Raw genomic sequence first — 20,148 nt, 5'->3', positions numbered from 1 at the left:
TTTATGTAATGTATGATTGAGAGCTGTGTGACCTATTCTTAAACGGGTGATAATGCTTTCTTCCCTTCGTTTCCAACCGTTCGTTTGACAGTCTTAATTGGCTGACAGTTGAGAAGCGCACTTTATACATCAAGCTGCTGTTCACTTTTAAGATTGTTAAGAATTTTGTTCCTATGTATCTTAAAAGCTACTTTTCTTGTGTGAGTGAGCATCACCAGTATTCTACGAGAGGCAGTTCTACTGATTTCATCCCTATCAGATTTAGGACCCTGATGGGGAGGAACTCGTTCAAATATAATGCAGCGACTCAATGGAACATGTTACCTTCGTGCTTGAAACTGAGTGAGTCTATCTGCACTTTTAAGAAAGGCTTAAAAAAATGGTTACAAACATCCGCACTTTAAACCGTTTTATCCTGTCTTTTTAGTTCTTGAATTGGTTATTTATTTATGGTATAGCTGGTCTTTTATTTTATTGATTGATATGTTTAGTTCTAGTTTTTATTTTTTATTTTTTTTTATTTATTTTGGTAAATTATAAACTGAGTTAGTAATTTATCTTTTAATGGAGTTGTATTAGTTTTAAATTATGTTCCCACTTGCACTTCTTTGTTACACGTATTTACGTTGTCTGTCTTGTCTCCATGGGGACCACAATGGAAATAAGCCTTCGGGCTTTGTTGTGTTTTTATCCTCGGTGATATGTTGTCTTATGTCCTGTTTTTATCACCAAATAAAGTCAATCAATCAATCAATCAAACCCACCCTCCTTCCAGCCCCAACCTGCCTTTGTATGTTATATAGATGTCTACCAGTTTCTTGACCATCCCAGTACTCCTGCCATACTGACTGCACGTATGATTTAATGAATGTCTTGACTTCAGCTTTACTTAATGGAATGTTTATGTCTACCTGTTTGATTCTTAGTGATTGTTTGGCTAAGATATCCACCTGCTCATTCCCCTCCACACCAACATGAGCAGGAACCCAAAGGTAGCGTGTAGCTATGCCCTTCATCTCCAACCTGTAAATTATATTGAATATTTCATTGATGATATCTGTTCTGAACGCTGATCTGCCAGATTGTATGCTTTGTAGTGATGAAAAACTATCAGATGCAATAACTGTGTTGTTTCTTTCTCTCTGCTCCACCCACCTTAATGCCAATATAATTGCCAATAGCTCTGTTGTGTATACTGAAAGATGGTCCGACACCCTTTTCTTAATACAAATTTCACCCTCTGGAATATATACTGCTGCCCTAGCACACCCGGTTTCTGGATCTTTGGAGCCGTCTGTAAATACAAACACTGAGTCTGAATAATGCTGTTCAAAATAGCTCTGGACTACATACCATTTTGGAATTTGCTTTGCCTTGTCCTTTAATTCCTGCTGAATGTTGAGGTCTACCTTCGGCATGGGGAATAACCAGGGAGGAATAGAAGATATTGCAACTGTGGGGCTGTATTGTAATTTACCCAATCCTATATGTTCTGCCTCTCCATTACCAACCCATCCAAAACTTGTGATATTTGACTCATTGTGTTCCCAACAGTCCTTCAAAATGCTCTTGGCAGGATGTGTGTCACTATGACCCTGGAGATGAACCCAGTATGCCAGCATTAACTTCACCCTCCTAATCCTCAGAGGCATGCATGTCTCCCATCTCCACCTGCATTGCTGCCACTGGAGATGTTTTAAAAGATCCACTGCACATTCTCATCGCTTGTAACGATTCTAATTTCTTGAGGTTTGACTCTGCTGCTGACATGTAAGCTACACACCCATAATCAAAGACAGATCTCATGAGTGCCCAGTATATATTTTGTAGTGATGTTCTACTTGCTCCCCACTCCTGTCCAGACAAACATCTGAGTATGTTGATAACCTTTTGACACTTAGTCTTAACTTTATCCAAATGAACTCTCCATGTGAGCTTTTCATCAAACCATACACCAAGAAATCTAATCACTTTTACCTGCTCAAGAGGTTGTTCATACAATTTCAGGGAGATGGGCGCGATTTTATGCCGCCTTGAAAAACAAATTAACTCGTGTCTTTGCTACAGACAGTTTGAATCCCCATTTACTAGCCCAGTTTTCCACTTCAAGTACTGCCTCTTGCATTTTCTTATTAACATAAGATACATTACGGCCTCTTATCCAGATAGCACCATCATCCGCATACAAAGACTTACCTACACTTTCCTGAACCCGAGAAAAGATATCATGGATCATTACATTAAATAACACTGGACTGCATACGCTTCCTTGTGGTGTTCCATTCTCCACCATATACATACTGGAATACTCTGCCCCCACTCTTACCTGTATTCTCCTGTCCAATAAGAAGCTTCAATTATATGCTCGACCGCCAATTCCCAATGATTTTAACTTAATTAATAGTCCTTCCTTCCATAGCATGTCATATGCCTTTTCCACATCAAAAAAGACAGCTACCACTACTTCCTTGTTGGTCTGTGCTTTCCTGATGTCTGATTCTAGGCACAATACAGAGTCCATTGTATTCCGACCCTTACGGAACCCACTTTGATATGGAGAAAGAAGATCTTTACTTTCTAAAAAATAATTCAATCTCTCTGTGACCATCCTTTCCATGATTTTACACAAATGAGAAGTCAGGGCAATAGGTCTATAGCTACATGCATCTGAAGGGTCTTTCCCTGGTTTTAGGACAGGCACAATTATTGCTTGCTTCCACACAGAAGGAAGTTGTCCAATCTCCCAAACCCTGTTAAACAGTCTTAACACTATACCCAATGTATTATCTGTCATATTTTCCAACATTTTATAACACACACCATCCTTCCCAGGAGTAGTCTGACGAGCACTAATAATTGCTCTCCTTAGCTCAAACATACTGAAAAACTGGTCTAGTGGATCTCCTGACACCTCCATTATTTCTAATACTTCAGGATTCTCCATTAAGACTCTACTTCTGCACTGCCTGGCCTCCTCTGCAAGATTATCTGAACTGTGAACTTTCCTAAATGTTTGTGCCAAAAGTTCAGCCTTTTCTAAATTATTGACAGCCACTTTGTCCCCACTGTTTAGCACTGATAACTCATAATTTCTTCTTACCCCCCCATCCTTCTAATCATGCCCCAGCGCAATGCAATGCGGTCTGCAGCCTGCAGCTGCTAGCTCTCCAACGGGCGGAGTTGGAATGTTCCCCGAGAAGACAAATGTGCCATCATCTGCCACATAAATATGATCTGCCCCCACCCCCATGGGTAAGATAGGATTTTGTCCAGAATTCCATGACACTGTAGATCACTGTAGACAGTCTACACCTCATTAACCACCAGTCTACACCTCCTCATTAACCACCAATCTACACCTCCTCATTAACCACCAATCTACACCTGATTAATCACCAGTCTACACCTCCTCATTAACTACCAGTCTACACCTCATTAACCACCAGTCTACACCTCATCATTAACCACCAGTCTACACCGGATTAATCACCAGTCTACACCCCATTAACCACCAGTCTATACCTCATTAACTACCAGTCTACACCTCATTAACCACCAGTCTACACCTCCTCATTAACCACCAGTCTACACCTCATTAACCACCAGTCTACACCTCATTAACCACCAGTCTACACCTCACCATTAACCACCAGTCTACACCTGATTAATCACCAGCCTACACCTCATTAACCACCAGTCTACACCTCACCATTAACCACCAGTCTACACCTGATTAATCACCAGTCTACACCCCATTAACCCGCAAGTCTACACCTCATTAACCACCAGTCTACAAGTTTTGAGTGAAAATGAAATGATTGATGCAAACGGTTTATAACAAACATCAAGCCAAGCCCAGAAAGCTGGGGGGGGGGGGGGGGGAAACATAATCTGTAAGTGGAATATAATGTTCAGATAGCTAAAAACAGTATGTGGACTCCGTGTGGCTGAGGAGCTCCAGTTACTTAGTATGAGCTTTTGTTTGTTGTTAGCTGTGAAATAATTGCATTTGATTGCTTTTGACCTGCGGTTTAGATTTGCAGTTTAGACCTGCAGTTGTCCACCTGATAGGCTGGTGCCTATCTACAAACATTAAAGCTAAACCTTGCACATCTGCCTCTCGTGTCATATAGATAGTGAGAAAAGGCAAAAAGTATCATCTCAGTCTTGGCTTCATTAGTTATGTGCTACACAGATGGTCAAAAGACCTCCAAGATTACTGCAGTGCATTTTTATGCCTGACAAAGGCCAGCAGCCGTGGAGGTGGGGTGAGTCAGCCCACTAATGTTTTTCCTAACCTAAACATTAGCAATTTGTTCAATAAGCCTAAATCAAGTTTTTATGTAACTTTCAAGATCAAGATTGTCATTTTTGTTGTACTTGCATACACCAAAGACGAAAGCAGTTAGGCTACCTCACTAGTATAAGCAGTGCAAAGCTACACAATAGTCTAGCTAAAAAAAATATATACACGTACGCACATACAGTGTAGGAATTTAGCCAGGGGCAAGGGCAAAAATGCCCCCAAGAAATCTCAGAATGCCCCTAAAAACCATGATCCAGGGGGAAAAATCGCCCCCAAGATTTCTATAATTTTCTTTTCATTCAATTAATTTAATTTCCATATCTAACACACACTCAACACCTGCAAGCTGGTTGTCTGAAGAAGATGACGAAGAACACACTCACACAAACAGTGCGCTGTTGTCCACACTACGCTTTAGCAACTTTATGCAGTAAATACTTTTTTTAAGTGCCCCCAAAATTGTGTAAATGCCCCCATTTTTTAGACCGTGGGGGCAAAATCTGCCCGCAAAATATTTTTTTTAATTTCCTACACTGCGCATATAGATAATCTAGGTTGATGTGACCAGTGCCTGAGTAGTTAGAGGGGGCAGTGGGCGTGCTTGCGGGGGAGGGGGGGGGGGGGGTGTAGCGAGTTCATGGCTAAATGTCTCCATCTGCTGGATGCTGTTTATCATGGTGTGCTGAGATTTATTACTGGCTGTAAACCCCTTACACATCACTGCTTGCTGTATTCTCTAGTCAACTGGTCATCCCTCTCCATGCGCAGAACTGTACACTGGTATACTTTCATTTATAAATCCATCCTTGGTCTGCTTCCCACTTACTTATCTGTCTATCTACTCTGCAAACAGTCCAACTACAGCATTCAAAACTTCATCACCTATTCCAACCCCTCAGTTCGTACTGAGCGTGGAAAAAAGGCATTCTCTTACTCCACCTGGAACACGCTACAGCAGAGTCTGAAGCTGTCCAGTCTGATCCCCCTGCACCTGGAACACGCTACAGCAGAGTCTGAAGCTGTCCAGTTTGAAATTATTGTTGAATAATTTGGAGAGAGCTTCCTTGATCTGCTCCTGCTCTCAAGGTTAAACATTTTTCTCTACCCCCCCCCCCCTGCTTCCTCTTCAGCACTTTATGTTTTATGTTGTTTTTAACTTATTATGGTTTGACGGTTGATTGTACTGTTGCTGTCTTTACATGTGTAACTGTTGTATGAGCTGCTGTATGAACAGTAGGGGTGTGCCGATTAATCGTATAATCGATGCATCCCGATTAGTCACGTGACGATTAAAATCGATTCACAATGTTCGATTATCGATTTGCAAAAAATTGCATTTTTTTTTTTTTTTTTTGCAATTATTTTTTTGCTTTATTTGCAAAAAATACGGTATTTCGCCCGGAAAGCAGTTCCTTACCTGTAAAACGAGACCAAAACCGAAGTACTGGAAACTGGAATTACTGAAGAAAGCATGCAGGGTGGCTGTAACATGTGATGCGTGGACTTCAGTCGCAACTGAAGATAATGGAGGTACATTTGTTTGTTTACTTTAATTAATGGATACTGACAAATATACCTTGCTTAAAAAAAATTGGTGAAAAAGATGCATCGAAAATCGTGATTAATCGTAATCGTTTAATAATCGAATCGTAGCACCCTTAATCGTAATCGAATCGAATCGTGAGGTGCCTAAGGTGGCACACCCCTAATGAACAGGTCGCACTTGTAAATGAGACTTCAGTCTCAATGTGATTTTACCTGTTTAAATAAAGGCTAAATAAAATAAAATAAAATGGATCGCACTGCCAGGGGGAAGAAACTGTCCTGTTTGATCGGGCTTTGATACCTATCTTTTCCCGGATGGCAGGAGGGTGAACAAGCTGAAGGATCAGTGACGAGGGTCTCTGGTGTTGGCAGGAGGGTGAACAAGCTGAAGGACCAGTGACGAGGGTCTCTGGTGATGGCAGGAGGGTGAACAAGCTGAAGGACCAGTGACGAGGGTCTCTGGTGATGGCAGGAGGGTGAACAAGCTGAAGGATCAGTGACGGGGGTCTCTGGTGATGGCAGGAGGGTGAACAAGCTGAAGGACCAGTGACGAGGGTCTCTGGTGATGGCAGGAGGGTGAACAAGCTGAAGGACCAGTGACGAGGGTCTCTGGTGATGGCAGGAGGGTGAACAAGCTGAAGGATCAGTGACGAGGGTCTCTGGTGATGGCAGGAGGGTGAACAAGCTGAAGGACCAGTGACGAGGGTCTCTGGTGATGGCAGGAGGGTGAACAAGCTGAAGGACCAGTGACGAGGGTCTCTGGTGATGGCAGGAGGGTGAACAAGCTGAAGGACCAGTGACGAGGGTCTCTGGTGATGGCAGGAGGGTGAACAAGCTGAAGGACCAGTGACGAGGGTCTCTGGTGATGGCAGGAGGGTGAACAAGCTGAAGGACCAGTGACGAGGGTCTCTGGTGATGGCAGGAGGGTGAACAAGCTGAAGGACCAGTGACGAGGGTCTCTGGTGATGGCAGGAGGGTGAACAAGCTGAAGGACCAGTGACGAGGGTCTCTGGTGATGGCAGGAGGGTGAACAAGCTGAAGGACCAGTGACGAGGGTCTCTGGTGATGGCAGGAGGGTGAACAAGCTGAAGGATCAGTGACGAGGGTCTCTGGTGATGTTAGAGACTCTGCTAATGCAGCATTGAGGGAAAGTCTCTCACAGGGAACTTTAGTCATGGACAAAAATTGTTACCAATGTTACGAGATTGTTTTTTCAGTTTGATCTTTACCATAATTTTCTTGCTTACATTACTACTTTGACACAAACAATATCTTAAACAGTAAGGTTATGTAGCCTAATATGGTAAACATCAATGATAAATACTCATTGTGCATCGATTCAATGCACAATGACAGTTTGTCCTCTAGCACCATTTATTATATTGGTCACCGAGCTGCAGGAAGTAAGATGAACACATAATTATGCAATATAGGACAACTAAGTGATTGATTATTATTATTATTATACAGGGTGAATTTTATTGACTTTACACCTGACAGTATAGAGGATGTACAGTCAGCTGGAGTGCCATTCATGTCACAATTGTGCGCATCAACTAACCCTTTGTTTTCTGTTATGACATTAGCATCCACCTGACGTGCAGCCATCTTTGAGATGAGGAAGCTTGTATGGGCCTTTGGTGGGGCTGATAGTGCAAAGAGAAGTAGAACTAACAGTAACTCAGGGTTTGCAAGCGGGGCGTCGGTACGCTCCGAGTAAGCCTTAAAGCCCAGCCAGGATTTTAGGGGCCAGGCTGCAGGTCAGGCCAGTACCGTCAGGCTCCACGTTGAGCTCCTTCACAACTCCATCCTCAACCAACATGGAATATCTGAAATACAGCATGAATTACACTGATTTAGAGCCATGCACTTAGACGTAGTTATAAAAGAACTGGTCTGCAACTACTGGTTGGTAACTCTAAAATGTACTAAGTGCTTTTTAAAACTTGCAGGTGCAGAATTGAAAGAGGCAGAAGGTTTCCTTACCTCTTGGATCGCATGTTGCCAAGTGCCTGCACAATCTGCTCACTGTCAAGCAACAGGTCAACCGCCTAAGCAGCAAAGAAAAACAATGAGGTACACACAGCCACAACACATAATGAGGTACACACAGCCACAACACATAATGAGGTACACACAGCCACAACACATAATGAGGTACACACAGCCACAACACAGCCACAACACATTCAAATAGGGAAGTTGGAAAAAAAGGGGGGTGGGGACTTGATTAATAAGTCAGATGATTCTGGTTTACCTTTGTAAATGCTCCTGTAGCATCAGCCAGCATTCGAACCTGCAAAAGAGGCAGTAAGTAAGGTCAATACTGTTCAATTATTAGTGAAATGTGATTGTGGAAGTTCTCTTGGAGCCCAAAGGCTTCCTTAAGTGTTTGATGAAAACAGTCTTGTTTCAACCTGTTGATCTGGTTTTTGCAGTCTGCCAACTGTTAATTACAGATTGTCGCACAGAAACCAACATCCTGATTATTCTCCTTTGTTGGCAGTCGAGTACTGGGCTGGGTCACCAGTTGGCATTGACAAAGTCAACAAGAACAGAAGAGAAACTGGCTATTCTATTGCAGGCTGGGGTGTGCCAGATTTTCATATCCGAACCAATCACTAAGGGAGTCCAATAAATGACGAGGATAGGCAGATTAGATGATATGATTGACAGGTAGATTAATATTCCAATCAAAACCAGAAGTCCATGGACACCTAAACCAATTGGGGGGGGGGGGTCTATCAAGGCCACTGGTTTGCTGGCGCTTGGCCGCAGCAGTTTTCCGGCATGGATCAGTCCTCCGCATTATATGAAATGTACCCAATAGTGGCCGCTTGTGACATGTGGGGGCGCGTAAAAGGATAGCAGTCAAATGCGATAAAGCTGCGGTAGTCGCCATCATCAAAAAAGGACGATCATCATCCCCGGCCATCATGGCTTTCCGTCACCCATAATGTCATCATAGTCGCCAGGCACATCCCCGGAAATATTAACATAATCGCTGATCACCTCTCGTTTCAATTTCCAGGCGTTCCACAGACTCTACCCCGAAACCGACTCGACTCCAACGCCACACCCCTCCTTTTCTGCCCTCACTCTCTCATAGAGCAAAATCCCCATTTTCAGGCCTCACCTCTCCTAAATCACGATCCCCGTCTCACCCATTTACTCAACTCAGCTCAGTCCTATATTAGGCAAGGATTGGCCAATTCCACCACCAAAGCTTATGACGCGGCTTGGCGAATGTTTGCCATGTTCTGCCTCTCCATCAACCTGCCCGTTCACCCCGTTCTAACTCCCACGGTATGTGCCTTCATTACGGTATGTGCTCTCCATACGTCCGCAGCCTGGTGGCAGGCATCCAATTTTATGCCAGGTGCCTTGACCCAGCATTTCCCAGTCTATTTTCAAATCCAGTATTAAAACTACTATTGAAAGGCATTTCAAAATAAATGTAAAAAAACAGAGTTGATATAGAGATGAATAAGTAGATGTGCGGAGAAGAGCATAAAAAATAAATAAAAAATGTGTGGTACCGAATACAACTGTAAAGAAGCATACATGGGAATTGAGAGAGAGGGGGGAGTGGGGAAGGGAACGCAGGGGAATGATTGTATGTATGTATATATGAACGATATAACAGGATGTATGACACAAGAAAATAATAGTAATGATGTATCAGATGCTCTGTATTTCATGCTGAAGAACAATAAAAAAATGAATAAAAAAAAAATGAAAGGCATTTCAAAAGCTTTTCCATCCGCCCCCGATTCCAGGCGTCCCATTACTCTCCCCATGTTGCGGCACTTGTTAACCCACCTCAGACATGGCATTTACTCCACCTGTCTAGACTCTCTCTTAGAGTGCATTTTTTCCCTGGCTTTTTATGGGTTCCTCAGAATCAGCGAATTCACGTCCCCTTCCACTTTCGACCCCTCACGTGACGTAACTCTCTCCGATTTAAAGTTTTATCCCGACTACTATAGTCTCTCTCTCCCTGAAACATACCAAAGTATGCCTGCTCTATAAACATTGCTCGTATTCAATCTCCTCTCTGCCCCTTCTCGGCCATGATCCGATACGTTAAAATCAGACCCCCAACTAGTCCCTGATTGAAACCATTTTTTTTCTATGTGAATGAATGAATGAATGAATGAATGAATGAATGAATGAATGAATGAATTTCCACCATATTTGTCTATCCTGACAATTATGGAGGAAATCTATTTTGGAGGCTTGGGCAAAACTGATCACCAGGAAGAATTCTCTTGTATGAAGGGTTTACACATTCAGTCTTATGCACACCCATTGGCCTGCAGCTTCATATGAGCTGCCCTGACCATCTAGCCTGGCTCCTCCTGACCATCTCAAACATGTTTGAAATGTACAAGCGAACATCGGCAGGGCTGTGAACAAAATCATGTCCTGGAGTGTGTGGGGATCAGACTCATTGTAAGAGCGGAGACAGCCAACAGCCAATAAGAGTAGAGTTTATATTGAGGTGAGGCAGAAGTGTTAGATTATGGTGTTGCATCGGTGACATTTCAAGGGTCAGTAGGATAAACTCATATTACACCGTTTGTCAAAGGATATATTGATACAACAACTCAGGCGGGGCTACCCTGCAGCACTTGGTTGCGTTGTAGCCTAAGAATCTGAATTATGGGTGTGACCTACATGTATTAAACTCATAACCTGACTTTACATAATGAGTGTTTTCTGTGACTGCCAGCATCATGTCTGCAAAGTAGATTTGATACCTTGCCATCTGTTCCATGCTCCTTTCCCCAGGCAGCCATGACAAATGCGTCATTGACAGAAATGCAGGCAACCTCCTGCACACCTTTACTCCTCAGGACCTCAGCCTGCTGCACAAAACCTGGGAGATGAGTCTGAAAACAATGAGTCAAAGGATCAAAAGGTGCAGAAGAGTCATGTGCGCATGACATGGCGAGCAGACAGATTGAACTGATTCATTAAAGTGACTGGTTACCTACCTTGGAGCAGCCAGGGGTAAAAGCCCCTGGTACAGCAAAGAGGACTCCTTTCTTCCCCTTGAACAGTTGATCCATAGCCACCTTTTTGCCTGGCTCTCCCTCCTGGACCTCAACCGCTGGGAGACTTTCACCAACCTGATGTGCATTGGAATTTAGAACAATATAGAGCTATAATAGAAAATATGAAAACAAAAAAGTGTCCACAGGGGATCACAGTGGTACATGATTTCTGTTTGTCCCTGCTGATTTACGAAAGCATTGTTTCTTACATTGAAGGTGTCAGGATACTCAGGGCATCTGTCTACATAGGCCGGTGCAAATTCAAAAGAACATTTCTGCTTTTGGGCTACCTTTAAGGCTTGCTGTATTGTTTTAGGGTCAGAGGTTTCATTAAATTTGTCTATTTCATGGACACAGCAACTGGGACAATATTGAAATTCAATGTATCGCAATACAAAAATGTGACAATATGAGTCACAATCAGACAATTCAATGTCAATGGTTGTCTCTTCTTTGCTAGTCTTGATAGGCCTAGTTGATGTTGTCCACTGCCTCATTTGGTGACTCAGTGTTTGTATCTGGACGATTCAGATTCTGCAACAAAAAGCATTTTCTTTTTCATCCGTTTCTTGGGTTAATCCAGCTGCCATCTAGCCTGGTATCCAGCGCCATATTACAGTTGGCGTCACTCTTCATAATGGAGGATTCATTGGGGCTGGTTACCAGGCTAGCTGCCATCACCGCTATCTGCAGATTTAATAGGCTACTTCAACCCAGCTAGCAGATCATGGGCGGGCCGCCGGCGGCAAGCCGGAGACCAATTCGGCGGGCCACCGTCGGCAGCCGCAGCGGCTCCGCTGCGGTCGTGCTAGTCGGTGAAACAGCGGTCCGCCGGGGTGGCTCGCTGGCGGTCCGCTGGCGGCACCAGCGTACACAGCCAGCGGCCCTTGCACGGCACGCTGATGGCATGCCGCTGGTATTGCACCTCCCAGCCCCCATATACATTGTTATGCTAATGCTTGCATGCAGTGCTTCTCCACTGGCAGGGCTCCCTTCCTCTCATACTTAAATATGGTGGTAATTTCTGAGGTAGTCTACTTGGTTAAAAAAGGTTGAGAACCACTTCAATAATGCACATAATTACAATGATTTAAATGATAACATGTGAGTATTCATACAACAATAATAATTTAAAGGAGAACAGATCCGTGAACTTTTTGTTATTTTATTTATGGACATAAGAAATCAATCAAAGGATGATGATTTGACAACTGTGCATTGCAAATAGCAAAAAACTTGACAACTCTGTAGCTATATGTTGCATATTATGTAGGCTATATATAAAAAAAAAAACACATCAAGCCAAAAATAATGTATAAAAAAAAACAAAGCAAAGCAAAATCTGCCTTAAATAGTGCAATAGTCAAATAAAACAGTCATAAAGATACAAATAGAAAACAGGCATAAAGTCACGCACAGCAGCATCATAGATATTCCTTTTCCACCGTGTTCCAAAAAGTAAATTTTATATAAAATTGTGTGTTATTATAGGTGGGTAATTATCAAGGACTGTAATGATTGTAAGTCAATACTAGCAGGGGGAGTCTAGTATATAAATAAACAATAGTCTCAAGATTCAAGCTTACTTAATAGCCATAATGAACATGTTACAAATGAGGAATTTGTCTTTGTGCAGTATGCAGCGCAGCAATACAAATCAGGCAGACAGAAAGGCAATTTTCAAATTAATTTGCATTAAAGTGCAAAGTAACAGACCTTGAAAGTGACATAGTGGAGTCCATGTAAATGTCCGTGGCGTGTAATAAGTCCATAAAATGCCCAGTAAGTCCTTAAGTGATGTGTAATGGTTGTGTCCATGGCCGTGGGATAATAATGTCCATATGAAAGATGTCAAGTGTCTTCAAGTGTCTGTGGGATAAGTCCATGGGGGGCATGGGCTTGTGGAGGGTTTCGGGTCTCATTGAAGAGGCGGATAGCCAAGTCCGAGTCACGAGTGCCTCGAGTCGAGTCACGAGTCCTGGACTTGGACTCCTGGACTCGAGAACACTTGCAGGCAGAGGGAGTCACAGGTCTTTTTCTCTTTGACGGCGTTGCACGTGGTGGACAAGGCCGGCTCCTCCGAAACCCAGCTATGCAGCGGAGAGAGATGGACGAGAGGTGAACAAGAAAGATTGAGGACATGAATACTAGTCATTACAGTTTGTTGAAGTACAATTTTATATGTATTAAAACAAAAAGGGGGGCGGGGGGCACACACACACATACACATGGAGGCATTGTGACATCACTGATGCAATAATATTTAGTGAGAGCAACACACACACACACGGGCGTGCCAATAGGGCAGGCGAGGCCAAGCTATGGCTAAAGAAATAATAATTTTCCATAAGAATATTTATAAAAAATAAAATAGAAACCTTACCTTTAAAACTATCTACGAGGTCTTGAAGTTGCCACTCCGCCAATGTGTCTCTGACAAAGCTGTCCATTGGCCCAACCTGAAACAAACAAAGGGAGCTACATTAGAAAAATAAAATAGCTATTTGAATGCCTTTTATGATGCTGCTAGGAGGGATTTTTGAGCTGATACCTATAACAGACAAATATCTGCTTCTCTTGTCCGATAAGCGATAATAATTTCACATTTTTGTATTTATGCAGCTGCTGGACTCTAGCAGCTTCATATGGCTCATCTCAAGCCTGTTTGGTCCAAAATAGAGCTTGCATCAGTGTGGGGGTAAAAGGAAATAAATAATACAAACGATTTACAGACTAACAGTCACAGACTGTAACGGTCTGTAACGTTAGTTTTGATCTCATCTTACATGGCCGTGCACGCAAACAGAAGAATATGCACGCAGTAAATTAACGTGAGCAGCAACACACTAACAATGGGCTGTACTCTGTAACGTTAGTTTAATCAATTGTCTGTTTATAGCCGCGAAAGCAAACGGAATTATGTACGTTAACGTTAAACGGCCGAATAACACCGTTAAATGGTGTATTGATATATCCAGAATGAGCACAAAATAGATGTTTGCAACCGATGCCTTTTTACGTTTTACTCCAAGAAACGTGGAAGGTTTTTAACAAGATGTAGATGGCCCATGCATTTCTTCACTGGGTAGAGTGGCTAACGCTAGCCTCTGCTACTTGTAGGCCTATGTGTAACACAAAAAGCTGTCTACACAACGTCATTTAACTATTAGCCATCTAACTTGTTGTTATCTGCCTAACCAGCGAAATGGCTAATGGTAAGATCGCAGCAGAGCACAATAGGATTTACAAATATAGCGTTAAATATTCTTACCGATCTGCTTTTCAAAGAGCCCCGAAGTTTTCAGTGTTCTTTGTTGTCGTGCACGTCTTGTTTTTCTTGTGATGAAGTTGCAAGAAGGCAGCGGATGATCGCCACCAACCGGTCTGTTATTGTCCGTATATCGCTTTTATAATCAGTCCTGTGTTTTGTAGATAGGTGAAGACAAGTCATGGTTAAAACGACTTTTTCAAAGATTGTTGCTATCAGTACTCGGCGCATGTTTGCTTCCTGAAATCCCATTCATAAAATGGCGCCAGGACACACGTAGCCTCAATGGCCTGGACGCAGACACAACGTCACACTACGGCAACGCAAAAGTGCCAAAATTCTTCACTTCCCATCGTCACTCTCAACCCCCCCCCCCCCCCTCCCTCCCAATAATCTTTATTTCAAACTGTTAACATTACACACACAAAAACAACATCAGACAAATGGATACAGATGAGACATGGGGGGGGGATATATAGACTGCAGTGCAGACCTGACCAGTGTAATAAAGTAGAGAGAGAGAGAGAGAGAGAGAGAGAGAGAGAGAGAGAGAGAGAGAGAGAGAGAGAGAGAGCCATCATCCTGCATCTGGCTGAAAAATATAACACTGCATACCCAGTGAATAAATGACCCACGTTTATTCTTCTTGGACATCTACCTATTATTATTTGCACTTTATTTATTTATTTATTTATTTATTTATTTATTTATTTATTTATTTATTTATTTATTTATTTATATTCCAGGGACAAAACAATTGTTCCAGAGGTTAAATTAGGCTACAACTGGGTAGACACAGCCCTGTTGTGCCTTAAATTTTGTGTAGGCCTATACAATATTTTGCCAAAAATATGTTGCTATCTTCTATAAACATTCCAAATTTGACATGTTCAAGTAGAAATGCATCAATGCTAGATTATCCATAAATTAAAATTAGGCCAATTATGAGTAATTTTGCAGGGGAAAAAAGTGATCTTTTGTCTCCACATCTGTATTGCAAAATTCATACAGATTCACATTCTACTCCTAAAATGATTTTTTCCCCTTTGTGTACACACACACACACACACACACACACACACACACACACACACACACACACACACACACACACACACACACACACACACACACACACACACACACACACACACACACACATATATACAGATCCTTTAAAAAAATTGAATATCATGGAAATAACATGGATAACCGTGGACTTCAGCGGATTGTCAAGCAAAGACGATTCAAAAAATTTGGCAGAGATTCAGAGGGAGTGGACTGAGGCTGGAGTCAGTCATAACTGAGAAGTAACTGCTGATTTTCTTCACACTATAATACTTTCTTGAAATACTGTATTGGGGGTCTTCTGGAGCTGTAGGCCAAAATTATGAAAAATGAAACAAATAAAGGCTAGAAATATTTCACTTTGTGTGTAATGAATCTATAATCTATGAAAGTTTCACTTTTTGAAAGGAATTATGGAAGAAAACTTTCCATGATATTCAAATTTTTGGGAAAGGATCTGTGTGTGTATATATATATATACATAGCCTACTTATAGTGATCAACTGCTTATATTGATCAAAAACCTTGGTCCTGAATTATTCCATGCTGTTATGAATAATTTGCTTATAGTGATCAATACTCTGCTTACAGTGATCATTTTGGGCCTGAGAACAATGGATTTTCTTTTTTAATTACAGTAATTTTATTTATTTACTTACAAACTGCCAGAAATGAGCTTTTTGATTAAAAAAAATCTACAGAGGTTCTCAAAGTGGGGTCCAGGTACCCCCAGGGGTCCTTGAGGGGCTTCCAGGGGTATACCTAGCAAAAAAAGTAATTCATTTTCAGAAGAATTCCAAAGATAAGTAACACAATGACAGAATGCATGAGTATTTTGGTCATGGGTTTCATACACTTTATATTATAAAACATTGTGACGACCACACATGGGAGGGTAGTCACAAAAGCTAAAAATCATATCAATTGGGACAAAATATTATCAAATGAGGCTCCGTTGTCTAATTTGTGTCAGTTTAAAGTTTGAGAACCACTGCACTAGACATCAAGTCAAGTGGCTAGGCCATGGATGCACTATCAAGCACATAAGCTATAGACCACTTTGCTTGGTCATTCAAAACCATTCAAAGTCCAACATCCATCCGGTTGTATTTTAATTTGCTCTGGTTTACGACTCAGGCGTGAACAATTCAACAAAGTGAATTTATAAGCTATTGATTTTGATTTCTGGTATTCAAAGAACATTCCAACACAGGTGATTAGAAATGTTTGTCCACTATGTTTTTTAATTCAAAGACTAACCCAAAAATTTGAGAGAACAACATAAATAAAAAGTAAATGCTGCACGGACAAAACAATTACTACAGAAATTAAATAGGCTACAATAAACTTCTCAAATACAATGTATAATTTTTGGGCATTTGTGTTTTTCATCCATAGGCCTATAGAGCTTTGGAAAATCTTGCTAAGTTCATTTTCGAATGCTGTGAAGGTATTGTTGCCTTTGTGTAGCCTAATAAAAACAGAAATCCATTAAATAGTCTCTTTCAAACAAAAGAGAACAGAACTTAGCCCATCGTTTCAAATTAGAGCTATAGTTTCATAATGCTTATGAATGCAGTTTAATGGATGGAGTATCTTGGCCTATCTGCCGACAGCCAGACACCAGCGCCCCTCCAGCGCTGATGTGGTACTTAGAGAGGGCAAATTCTTGGCGGCTTGCCGACGGCCTGCCGCTGCTAGCCCTCCAGCGGCATTCCGCCAGAGTGAAGGTAGCGGCATCCTCCAGTGGGCCGCCGGATGGCCGCTGAAGGAATGCCACCGCCGCCCGGCCGCTCAAAATGCGACAACGGGCCACTAGCGGCAGCGGCAGATTGCTAGCTGGGAATGTCATTTTTGTTTTCTGATTCACTTTATGCTGCCTCCTCCTCCCCAATTCTGATGTCAATTTCTTAATATCTAACATTGCATCAGGCAATTCTATTGCTAGGTCTTGCAGTTCTATATTATTATCCTCAAGTAGCTAATAGAGGCTAACATTTATCCAATGTCCTCTCAGGTATGATTAAACAGACTCCAATTAATTGATGCCATCACTTATTAGATCCAAGCCTATTGGTTTGTGAAGAGAGAAAGATGTTTATATTCACAATATCTGGTTCAACTGATAATGATAATGTGATCATGGCAACATAAACACACACACAAACAGAAAGTGGGAAATAAATAGTAATAATGTATAGGCTTGGGCTAACTGGTCACTGGAGGGCGCTGTGAACCCAAGCAAACAGAAGCAGGAGGACGGCCCTCTGTATTTAAAATGGCTGAATCGCTTATCTAAATTTGAAACTGACATTGACCAGAGTTTCTCCGACAAATACACTGTACAGTAACAGTTGTTGGGCCGTTGGGATCCTGTTGGTGTTTGCAAGTGACACACACAATGGCTAACTAGTCTGTGACTGCGTACTTGCCAACTCGCGCTAATAATTAACAGGCCGTTACAAAACTAAGCAGCGTCGTCACGTCACTTCAGAAGATTCCTTTTTAACACACAAAAAAGAACTGTAATTGTAGACGGCGACTCGTAAAGCATAAGCATGCTTATAATATATATTTTGATTATCCAATAACGATACCCAGGGAGACTGTATGATATGATGCAATTTTATTACAGGCATCTAACGTAGGCTACTATGATTATTTGCAACTTATGGGCCGCCAGCCGGTGCACGCAGTAGCCTAGCTACCTCGTTGTGATACTTTGCCACTATGGTGTCCAGAATAGGCTGAACTGGCTGCAATACAACAAATTAATTCAACGTTAGCAAGCGGGTGTCGACGGGTCGTGATAACAGCAGTTAACGTTACATCCGTAACAACTGATGTTTTTTAATTCACGATCAACGTCAAGAATAACCTTAAATGCCCTTAACCATGTATTGTATTGTTGCAATGGTTGCAATATAGGCTAACGTACTAACTTACCTTAATGGGCATGTTTGCGACAGGAGTGGTGTGTAGCAGCTTCGCCCACTGGATGACACGGATGTTTCTGAGAGTCGCTGTGATGCTGGTGGAAAGCATCATGTAATATCGTAACGTTACGTGAGTTTGTTACATGTGCCCCCTGTCTGTCGCCCTTTCGTAAGAGACACCGAGACCCGACGACACACACCGATCTGCCTTGGCTCTCGCCGAAGAAGTGTCCCACATGATGAAGTTTGGTCACACATAACTCACAACATTCCAGGTTTAGGCATACAACTTTATTCATGGCGCCATCTTTGGTAAAATACGATATCAAGATAAAGTGTGTTGTCCCGAGAGAAATTTGTCTTGACTTGGACGATATAGGGGTGGGATATGTTGTGGCTAACTGCGGATAACCAACCGGACAAAAGCAATGACATAATTTACCCACCGAGTGGCGCTATAATCAAACAGAAAATTCCAACCCTCTTTGACCGTTAGGAGGATTGCAAATTGGAAGTAAACTTTGCCCAATTAGAGGCAGTCAGAGAAAAAGTAAAATCAAAATAAATACAATTAAAAAGCCAATAAAAACAGTGGGGTACACACCCATGCACCACTCCAAACTCATCCACACCACATACAGTATTTAGAATAATCCTAACAAACGATTTGCATTCATCAGTGATTTTAACTGTTTGTTTCCATGTGCATTGGATGGTTAAAATATAAATAACTAGATGTATTTTTTTTGTAAAAGATGAGATGGGCATGAAAAGATGTTAAGGAGATATACTTAGATATCAAAATTTCCACAATTAAGGAAATTTGTATACCAAGATCCACCACGTTTTGAAGTTTGAAGATGAGTTGACATATATTTAACCCCCTCCAACACACACACACACACACACACACACACACACACACACACACACACACACACACACACACACACACACACACACGGAGACATAATGAGAACCATGATATGTGGTGGTGGTGTGTCCATTTATTACACAACACAAAGCACCTACAATAATCCACTACCTGTTGCTTCAGAGTGGAAGATTTCACTTTTTTCACAGTGATTTTTATGTGGACATGTTTAGACATGGACATTAAACCGTTTCATCTAAATGGAAAAAAAGTAGCCTATACACAGAAATTCACAGCCATTATCACACACAAAAATAAAGCAAGTGTCAATAAACAGTAAATTGAGTAAAAAATAGAATTTAATCATTTAAATAGTCTTTCAAAATACAAACATTGATTTTAACTTCTAAATAATATAACATTTAGTACAGCTATTCTTCATTATAACTGGCAATGCTAAATTTACACTGTGGCTATACAAGGAAATGTGAGAGAGGTTTGGTAATTTCTTGTATTGCTCATTTATATTAATGCGCACATAATAGAAACTACAAATGACTGTATAATTTAAACAGTGACACTGCAAATGACCCAGCCGCTCACCCCACCGTACCTACAACATATTGGTATGTTTATGAAAAATCTAGCTTTGTGTCAATGACCAAGTTATTATGGAGACAAACTCTTTTTTTAACAACTCTTTAAACTGGACCCAGCATCTATTTTGTGTACATATTTTCCAGAACTCTAATTGTTAATTGAGGGATATTAGTTAGTAAACAACAAATCAGAAACAAAGAAGAAGAAAAAAACATTTTTACAAGACGGGAAGCTGTAACAACCTATGAAATCTTGTATTATTTCACACTTTCGGGACCCATGAAGAGTTGGAACAGGAAAACAAAACCAAACACAGAACACAGGTGGACAAGACAGCCAACTTGAATTGTCGCAGATACGATTAAAAGACAATGTGGCCAAAGAGCTGTGTTAAAAGTTTAAACTTTCTGAAAATTTGAAATGCTGTGAATTGCCTCCAGTGCTTTGGAGGTGCACCAATAATGCTGTGAAACCAAATCAAATGTGGGCTT

The 20,148-nt window shown here is 41.5% G+C and overlaps 1 protein-coding gene and 1 long non-coding RNA gene across 2 annotated transcripts; both read right to left on the bottom strand.

The window, feature by feature from the left end:
* Positions 1 to 7,089: 7,089 nt before the first annotated feature.
* On the bottom strand, positions 7,090 to 18,414 carry prdx5 (peroxiredoxin 5). The gene is made up of 6 exons (XM_083650092.1): positions 18,194 to 18,414; positions 10,852 to 10,986; positions 10,615 to 10,746; positions 8,109 to 8,147; positions 7,838 to 7,902; positions 7,090 to 7,680 (listed from the first exon to the last, which is right to left on the bottom strand). Exons 1-6 carry the CDS (start codon positions 18,293 to 18,295, stop codon positions 7,575 to 7,577), a joined length of 579 nt encoding a protein of 192 aa, XP_083506218.1. The 5' UTR covers positions 18,296 to 18,414; the 3' UTR covers positions 7,090 to 7,574.
* On the bottom strand, positions 12,344 to 14,334 carry LOC310776894. The gene is made up of 3 exons (XR_014552712.1): positions 14,183 to 14,334; positions 13,295 to 13,370; positions 12,344 to 13,001 (listed from the first exon to the last, which is right to left on the bottom strand). It is a non-coding gene; the product is annotated as an uncharacterized lncRNA (long non-coding RNA).
* Positions 18,415 to 20,148: the final 1,734 nt, after the last annotated feature.

This window comes from Poromitra crassiceps, assembly GCF_964638095.1.
Source record: "Poromitra crassiceps genome assembly, chromosome: 1".
In the NCBI taxonomy this organism is placed as follows: domain Eukaryota; kingdom Metazoa; phylum Chordata; class Actinopteri; order Beryciformes; family Melamphaidae; genus Poromitra; species Poromitra crassiceps.
This window is presented reverse-complemented; position numbering and strand designations above follow the sequence as displayed.